Raw genomic sequence first — 9,642 nt, forward strand, 5'->3', positions numbered from 1 at the left:
CAATGTCAGTGAGCATATTATAAATTACAGTAGTCCAATTACTCTACAGCTAATATTTAGCACTTCTACTTTGCTTTGAACACACACTCTGCAACTGATAATTAATTCTTAATGCTGGCATGCAGATATATTATCCTAATTTCACAGATAAAACAGAAAAGCGAGATAATTTGCCAAAAGCCACTTAGTCTTGAGTGGAGTCAGGACTAACCAGGGAAAGATTCAACCCTGTATCCATGGCTTCCAAGCCAGGGCTGACCACTATCTTGGTCACTATGTGACAGTTGTATAATTGCAGCTCAGTCAATCTCTGCATGGCAAAGACATCCTTACCACATTATAGTATAAGAAATTATTTTGGCTGTCAGATCTGGTTCTACTTTAATCTACCCTACCTCTACAGAAAAAGCTAAAACCCAATTAAATAAAAAATAATGAAGAATTTACATCAGTATCTTCACTCATGAAACTGCTTCCACAAGATCCAGTTAGGTGTAACTTTCCTACCCCCATCCCTTTCCATGAAAGGAAATGAGATCTCATTATTTCAGTGAGTATCATTTCAGCAGGTTTCAGTTCATTTCACTGCACTTCACCTCGTGCCATTCCATCTAATTGTTTTCACTTAATTCCAGAACTTCATTTTTTTTCCTTGACAAGGTTTTGTCTGCCTGAAAGTTTTTATAATGCTTTTTGAACTGCTGAGCTTCAAAACTTGGGAGCTCCTCATTCAAGTGATTCTTCTGGCATGTCCTGTAACAGAGCTGGTGTGTACCTACCCTGCACCCACATGGATGGTTCCCATCCACACATTGCAGTTCACCACAGCAGCAGCAACATATTGAAAAGTCTAAGGGGATAATTGTACATGACAGCAAATAATTCTGTTACCTTACTTGTCATTTCAGCTCATCTCACTCTTACCTCATTGCCTCTGTTAATGACCAACAAGAAATCCCATTGTTCCTGTCTCTTGTTCCTCCCTCTACACAGGCAGCCATTTGCTTGAGGTTCTGTTTCTGCATCACAGCCAGTTTGTGCTTCACAACAAAACCTCACCCCTGTGAATTGAATGTTAACCTCAGGACAGTGTCTTCAAAGAGACTATGGCAAAATCGTGGAAAACTCTCACAAATATTGCCCAGAATCCTTACCTATTGTTTTGTTTGTATTCCAGAACAGCCTCATAGATTGGAGAGGACATGTTTCTCCTTAGAAACTCAGTGTCCCTTCTTCTGAGAATAATGACATTTCTCTGTTGCTCAAAAGAATGCAGCAAATATAACACTGAGTCCCAGCATGACAGGATTTTCAGAACTCCTTTCTTATCATTTATTAGTGTTACTGGAATTATATAAAGCTCATGAGTCACACATCCTCAGACATATCTGTAATATCTGCAGGAAGATAAGCAAAACCTTTACATAACCATTCTGATACTAGAATCCACATTTAGAATCAGCATTCAGATGACTCCATTTTTAAGTGACCCCACCATAGGTAGATAGCTGCCATTTAATGTTTAGGATGTCTTTGTTTGGTGAAGTACCTCTTCCCTGCAAAAACAGAGCGTTTTAAAGAAGGGAGCAATAAACTAAGGGAGAAAAAAAATTGTAAAAGCCTCTCACTAAAATATCAGCACCACATCATTATTCAAAATGTAAACAAAACCAAAATTAACAAGACATTAGTTGGACACAGAAACATTAGTTCATTTCAGTTGTTCCAAAAAAAGACTTGAACTTAACAATAAGCCACAACTAAGACACAGTTATAATAGCTGATTTGAGCAGTCTCATTTTTTACACCTTTTTTTTCAAAGACAAACTTTCTCTGTTTGTCCCACGAGGGAAATACAGCCATGAAGCTAAAATTCCACTCTTGTTTTTTTATTGAGATACAGGTCTTTAGGCGTAATAGCACAGAAACGTTAATAACAACTAAACTTTTAAAAAAATAGAAAAATACAGTTTTTATTTTCTTACTTCTTACTAAGTTAAGCAGACTAAAAAGACTGCTAGATACTACTAAAAATGGAGTTTTTAATTTACAAAGTAATATAATTTTCTGGTTTTTGTTGGGGTTTTTTTTTGTAATTTTACTCCTCTTGTTAGAAAAAATTGTAAATGCTAAAGTTTAAATTAATCCATTACTACAGTCTCTATATAATAGTCTGTACATTTAAGTACATGAAATGAGGTTAAAGATGCATATATATGATTCTCTCAGATTAATTATTGTTTCTGTTCATTTATCATTGTTAAACAAGAACCACAGAAGCTGCAGAAAGCAAATGTAACAACTGTGCCTTACTGATTGGTTTTGCACACTGAAGCAGAGCAGTAACACAAACATGAAATAAAACATCAATATCCTAGTGCTATTCCGTATAAACAGCCGTTGAAAAGAATTATATTCTACATATCATATCATATTTCATACCTGATATATCATAATCATAGTTTGGGTTGGAATGGATCTAATCTGCTCAAAAAGAGATCTAATTAAGACACTAACTTTAACTCTTCGTCAAAAAAAAAAAAAAAAAATCACTCGTTTGTTTTAAATGTCTCCAGAGATGGAGATTCCCTGGGCAGCCTGGTCCAGTGCTCTGCCAACCTCAGTGTAAGGAAATATCTGCTCGTGAAGGAGAACTTTTTGTTTATGGCCATTGCTCCGCGTCCTGCGCCACGAAGAGTCTGGTATCGTGATAAATGTGGGGACAGTGCCTCAGTTTGTGTTTGGCACACGTGTGGGGCTGATGAACAGCAGTGGCGGCAAACAGCCAGAGGCCCTGAGGGGTTCATGGCAACACCTGGAGCTGCGCACACAGCGCTCCACCCGGGGCACACGAGCAGGGACCGGCGGGCACTGAAGCGAGCCGAGCAGCGGGCAGGGTCCCCACTCTCCGCCATCCCCGCTCCCGAGCGCCGAGAGAAGCGGGAAGCGCCGGGACGTGCCGGCACCCGTGTCCCGGCAGCGCCGCCGCCCGCCCCGAGGCGGGGCCCGGCCCGGCCGTCACGGTCGCGGAGGCCTCTGGGACGCGCAGTCCGCGCCCGCCCGCGCCGCGCCGCCGCCGCCCGCCCGGAACTACCGGTCCCGGCGCGCCCCGCGCCCGCCCCCGCGGGAGCGGCTCCGGCAGGAAGGCGGCAGCGCGGCCCGGTCAGCCAGCCCGGCCATGAGCTCCGCCAGGGAGTCCCAGAGCCACCACGGCCTCAAGCGAGCGGCCTCCCCCGATGTAACCGGGCGCGGGGCGGCGGCGCGGCGGGAGGGGGTTGGCGGCGCGGGGGGCGGCGGCAGGGCCGCGGCTCGGCGGCGGAGCCCCCGGCGGGAAGCGGGCAGGCCGCGGCCGCCCGGGCGGGCTGCGGCGGGGCGGAGGGGACGCTCGGGGCGGGCGGGCGCAGTGAGCGTGTGCTCCCGCAGGGCTCCAGCAGCTGGGAAGCGGCCGACCTGGGCAACGAGGAGCGGAAGCAGAAGTTCCTGCGGCTGATGGGCGCCGCGAAGGTGAGGCCGCCGCGCCGCTCGTCGCCCCCACGGGGGCGGGCACGGGGACCGGGGCTCTGCGGGGCGATCTGAGCCAAGCGACAAGAACCCCGAGCTGCCGGGCTTTGGGGCTCTCCTCTAGGAGGATTTGGGTTTCACCGCTGTTGTGGCAGCAGCCGTGTTACACAAAACCGCGCTCGGAAGTTGTCGAGTCCTGCGCCGCAGCTTCATCCCCGCCCCACGCCTTAAATGCTTTCAGACCGGCTCGGGAAATTACTTGTTGACGCTTCCGAGAGCCAGGCCTTGTTACAAATTAACAAACTTACCTACTAGGTCTGTAAATTTCTCTGTCACTGGAAAAACTTTTAAAAAGAGTGGTAGTTTAAAGACTAAACCACTAAAGTAGTAAACCTAGGGAATGTTTTGAAAGAGAAAACACGCTAAAACTAAATTTCTGTCACGCTTCCTGCAAAAAGTACTGCAAAACTGGTTAAATGTAATAATGATTTTTTCATGTATAAAATGGTGGTTTAGTATTGCACTTTTACTTACTTTCAAAAAAACCCATTTTTACCTGTAGTCATTTATTTTGCTTGAATACAGTAATTTTGTAAGCTAAAATAGCTAACTGTGTAAAAGAGGTGAAAGTTAGGACTTTGTAGTGGATAGGGATAGTGCCCCATTAAAGCATCCCACTACCACTAATCTGAACGTTTGCTTGGGTACTTAATGCTGCTTGCTGTGTAATGCCAGTTCTTCCATATTGGGACGCATTTGCTAATGAGCAACTACTGAGCCAATAAATAAATCATCACTGTGAAGGGCTTACCTGACACTGTGGCTTGTCTGAAGTGGGATCATCCTAAGATGCACGGCCTGAACTGTTGCAGTGTGTCAGAGAAAGGGTAAATGATCAGAACCTGAATACACATCTGTCTAGCATCATGTGGTATAATTTTGTATCAGGCAAGAAACAGGGTGAAATAGAACCATCTCTGAGGTTTGGGAAGAGCAAGGTTCTGTAGTTGCTGGGGTTTCTTTTCCAGAAAATTCAGCAAAAGAAAGATGAAACAAGCTTACCTAGAGGCAGCAGCTGTTAGCTAGGAAAGCTTCCAGTCCTGCAGTTGGGTGGCAGGGTTTGACAGCAAACCTTTTCCATTCAAGATGTCCAGGATGTTGGCAGAGCTGTCAGTGCACCCTAAAGCTCCAAAACAAACTGCCTTTTCTTTTAGAAAGAACATACTGGCCGCCTTGTTATCGGAGACCACAGATCAACCTCTCACTTCAGGACAGGTCAGTTTATCCAACAGCTGATACAAAGTTGGAAATCTAACCCTTATTTAGGAACATTCCAGTGCTCTGAGCTTGGTAGATATGGCAGGGAAGGATTTCAGGATTCGTGGCTGAGCTGCAGATGGGTCAGGCTGTGGATTGTAGAAGTTCCTTATTTCTGTCAGATTACTGACAAATGGTTTCTGTGACTGCACTCACTTGCCTTTTAAAGTCCAGTGTGTGCCAGGATATCCAAACTATGTACATAGAAAAGAGCAGGGGTTGATTTGTCCCTGACCTGGTTACCTATTGAATAGAAAGATCTCTGCCCTAAAGCAATGAGGGAAAAGCTGTAAAGCAAAGACGTAAAAGCTGCAAGGTCATCTGCAAGATCAAGGCAATCAGCAATAATTGGGTGTCTTGTAGGACCATGGTAACTCCTTATCATGCTTTCTCAGGAAGTCAAAGTACATGGCACCAAGCTGGGTTGGACTGCACTGCCTGAGAGAAGCCTTGGTAAAGCCTTGTGGAACAGCAGCTGTCAGCACTCCAGAAAACTTTCCCTCATATTACAGAAAACATTCCCTGATGCTCTCCACTGATCATTTTTCACATGATGAAAAATTACCCATGGGCCAAAATAAGCCTGAGGGTTTGTTCCAGGGGTTAGCTTACAGAGACTGAGAATCACTCCTTCATACCTGAATTTCTAGAAAGGAAGTGATGCTTCTCCTTGAAGTCATACAGAATCAGTACTCGTTTGTTAATAGCAAGAAGTTAAAATGCTGGTGGTTTTAACACTTCTTTGTTCAACATACAGTTCTTGTCCTTTTACAATAACATACAGCTCTAATTTCCAAATCAGGAAGTGTGGATTTGCAATACAACCTTTCAGCTTCACAGAAATACAAATTAAAAGCTAGTGCTGTAGGCCTCCTGGGGAGAATTAGAGATTCCTACCTTTTCCAAGTACATAGGATCCTTAACTATTTTAGACCACTTACTCAAGTAAATAAAGGGGTTATGGAAGAAGCTCATGAAAATTAAGTTTTTCTGCTAATTGCCAAGGATGGAAAAATACAGAGCTATAGTAACTGCTCCTTGTAATTTGGAATGCATGAAACAATTTCAGATACATAAACAAGAGTGGTGCTATTGTCCCAAGGCATGATGCTATATCTGAGGGATGATTTCATCACAGTAATCCCATGTTATGTAGTGAAGGTCACAAAGTTTCTCCTTGCTGGGGCATGTTGCAGTATTGGCTGGAAGCACAGAGAACTCACACTGATTACATTTACCTTGTTCTGTAGAACATAACACTGCATAGTGCAACTGTGGAATGTTTCAGGTCTCAGGAACTTCCCAGCCCTCTTTGTATCCAAGCCATCCTGCTTGCACCCTTGGTACTGTTGCTTTAAAGTCTGATGGTTTGTATGCAGGAATACTGCATCCTAATTTAGAATGGTTGCATTTAAACTTCTTGCCTTTGAAAATGTGACTTCCTGTAATTTGGTGTCTTTGTTAATTTGAATAACCATAACCAAAGTACCCTGGACAATGCAGGGGAAGAAGACAAGAAAATGAACGAGGAGTTGGAGACTCAGTACCAGCAGAGCATGGACAGCACCATGTCGGGGCGGAACCGGCGCCACTGTGGGCTCGGCTTCAGTGAGGTACTCAGTTCATTTCCCAATGGTTTGGCTTTCACCTCACTGAGACAAGGTGCTTCTGGGTTTAAAAATCCATGCAGACCTCCATGGTTTGGGTTAAAGGACAGACTTATTGCAGCCACTTGGCTGCTGTTTGTGTACACTGTGGTGTACTCATTTCGGTGCTCATAAATGACAGATGCTTCTCATTGTTTCTCATTGTTCTGAGAAGTGAAGACCTCTGCTCCAGAGCAGTCTGATTAGGGCACAGAGTGACAGATTTAATATATTAAATCAGGGTGTTGCTGAGGAATACATAAGCAGGTAGGATAACCATCTGCATTGTTGTTAGCAGTATCATTGGATTACTTCAGCACTCCTCATGCTGCAGTTTGCTAAGTGTCCTTTCAGAGATCAGTCACAAATGTGAATTCTTGATGGCCTAGCCTTTAGTTCCATTGTGTCACTCTGTGACAAATATTCCAGTGTCAATACTGGAATTACTGAACTGATGTGATCTGGAACTTCAGACTCACTGAATGGTGTCTTTAGGATTTCTGCTGTAACTAAATAAACCAGTGGCTGATGAATTCATGTCACAGCTGGTATGATGAAGCACTTCAGGGAGTTGCTTTCTGTCTAATAGTTTGTGTCTTATGGGCCTCTTTAGCAACATGACCCATTTTAGTACCAAAATGAAAGAGGCCATTAAGTGAAACAATCTCACTGGGAAATTTTAAAGGCTGCAGTGGAGTTGCCAGGAAATAATATTTTATCTCTCTCATAATCTGAATTTACAGTTTCAGGAAGATGAACAAGAAGAGGAGGCAGCTGGACACTCCTCTGATGAGAGTTCAGATGATTCTGAAAGTGGCTCTGATTCAGAGCAAGAGGAGTCTGCAGAGGAGCTACAAGCTACTGAAAAACATGAGGAAGCTGAGGTTCCAGAAAACAAAAAAGAATCAAAAAGCAACTATAAAATGATGTTTGTGAAAGCCAGTGGTTCATAACTGCAGATGTAACAGCTTTGTATTTAAAGTACAGTAAGCCTTATTGTTACAGTGCAAAGTGGAGGACTGCTACAGCACAGATCTTTGTATTTTGATTTTAAAAAGACCCTGTTAGATGACAAAAAGTAGTATTTGCTTTCTGTTGCCATGGATAACATTTTTATGGGCACAGTGATATTACTGATTTTTGTAAAGTGTATAAAATCCTGGATGGAGAAATAAATTTGTTTTGTTCCTGCCCAATCTTTACAATGTTATCTGAACTATCCCTTCCCTTATTCCATGCCAGATAAGGAAGCTTCATGTTAGTGGTTTATTCAGTTAGTGCCCCAGTCTTGAATTTTTGACTATTAAGATTACATGTGAATTACGTGATGTTGCATTAGTTGTAAAATACCAATATCAGCATTATTCTGTGATGTACTAGAGCTTTAAACAATGATTTTGTCTATAGATGCTAGTGTTGGCAGGGCTGAGGAGAAATTGCTCACTTTTGTGACAGCATTGATCACTGTACCCATCTGAAGTCCTACAGCAGTTGCATAGAGAATATGTTTTAGAAAAGAGTAATACAGCAGAAGGCTCTAATTGCTTCTTTGGCTTTCTAACGAGGGGGAGGAGCTGTAGTTGTTTCTACCTTTCAGTAGAAAAGAGTGATTTTTTGAATTACTGGTTCCTGGCTAGAGCACTGAGCTGTTATTAAAAATAACACCTCCCAGAGAAACCAGTTTACTTTGAAAGAGAAAGTATACTTTGATAATGAAAGGATATAACAAATCATTTTAGCTTTTTTAAAATATAGAATAAAGAGTTAAGTATGCGAGCCCTTCTTCCTTTTCTCCCTGCACCTGCATCACTTGGAGGTCTGAGTCAATTAGCACAAGGCTGTAGCTGTCAAGCCAAGCTGATATGCCTAGAAAGCCAGGAGTTCAGCAACTCCTCCCAGCAAGAATTAAACACATCCATTCCTCTGCAAAGTCCATGTAATGAATAAAATATCAGAGCTTTTTAGACTTTTTTTCCTCTTAGTATGTCAGCCAGATCACTTGCCTCTCCTGGCTGGGAGAACAGGACATCTGCCCTGTACCTCTGGTACCTCCACAGCAGTGTTCCAATGGACACTCAGGGTGCTCCTGGACACTCCCTTTCTGTGTACAATTCCTGATGTGCAGACAACATTTCCAAGCCGGTCAGCTAAAGGAAAGCAGCAGTTTGTACTATCATTGCCTAGTTGAATGTAAACATTGCAGCATCAGCTATTGGGGGAGGACTTGGAATAAGTATGGAAAAAATAAAAGTAATATTGTAAATAGAAACCGAGTGTAGATTTTGATTACTGTGTTTTACTACATCTGCATTTTATACAAACTTTTTCACTCATTCCATTTCAAGAACCATATTCCAGCAGCCACTAAAGGTCAGTTATTTGTACTTGATTTGCATATTTTTTTTGTTTTCCCAATACTTCTAATACGATACTTCTAATACAAGCAAGCTTCTAACACATAGGGGAAAAATTAAGTAGCTTGTGAATTGTGAAGAGAGAAAACCTCACCACGACCTAAGACAGCTGCTCTATCTCTAGGAAAGAGAGTGAGATGCCTCCTTAAGAGATCAGCTGATCACTTTCCTAAAAGACCCATTCCAAGTTTTCCTGGTTAGACACTCAAGCTGAACTCGAACCAGCATTTCACTGTGAAATCCTTTAGCTGTGGCTGCCACTCACCTCTCTGCCTTCTCTGTCCCAACAGTGCTGCTCTCTGATCTCTTCCACCAGCATGCAGCCATGCAGAGATTCACACTGGGATCTGGAAAGACCCAGGAAAAGCAGATCCAGCTGGCCAGCCCTGCACAGCTCTCTACTGACAGACAAAATGAGGGGTTCTTCCACTCAGCCTCTTGCCTCCCTGATTAGGCCATCAGTTTCAGTTATAAATAAATAGAACACACAAAGATAAAAAAATAAACTGAAATTAAACTGTTCTAGATACAGCTCTGACCGGGGAAGAAAAGAAAAAAAATCAGCAGAACTTCCATCCCCCAAAAGTAGAACACCAAATATGAACATCTGATGAGATTTTGGGGTAACATCTGTGATGTTGACCTAAGACTCACCTGCTCAAAGTAGGAAGAGTTATTTTACACGGTCTTGTCTGTTTCTGCCTAACATTTATAAACATTCTAAGAACTTGCAGACTGATCGATGAAGCAGCATAAGCTTCTCC

At 43.1% G+C, this 9,642-nt stretch overlaps 1 protein-coding gene across 1 annotated transcript; it reads left to right on the forward strand.

The window, feature by feature from the left end:
* The first annotated feature begins 3,081 nt into the window (after positions 1-3,081).
* On the forward strand, positions 3,082-8,733 carry C6H11orf58 (chromosome 6 C11orf58 homolog). Its single transcript, XM_054635305.2, has 5 exons — positions 3,082-3,238; positions 3,424-3,504; positions 4,716-4,776; positions 6,322-6,431; positions 7,208-8,733. Exons 1-5 carry the CDS (start codon positions 3,179-3,181, stop codon positions 7,415-7,417), a joined length of 522 nt encoding a protein of 173 aa, XP_054491280.1. The 5' UTR covers positions 3,082-3,178; the 3' UTR covers positions 7,418-8,733.
* The last annotated feature ends 909 nt before the right edge of the window (positions 8,734-9,642 follow it).

The sequence above is a fragment of the Agelaius phoeniceus genome, chromosome 6 (assembly GCF_051311805.1).
Source record: "Agelaius phoeniceus isolate bAgePho1 chromosome 6, bAgePho1.hap1, whole genome shotgun sequence".
NCBI classification, from domain to species: domain Eukaryota; kingdom Metazoa; phylum Chordata; class Aves; order Passeriformes; family Icteridae; genus Agelaius; species Agelaius phoeniceus.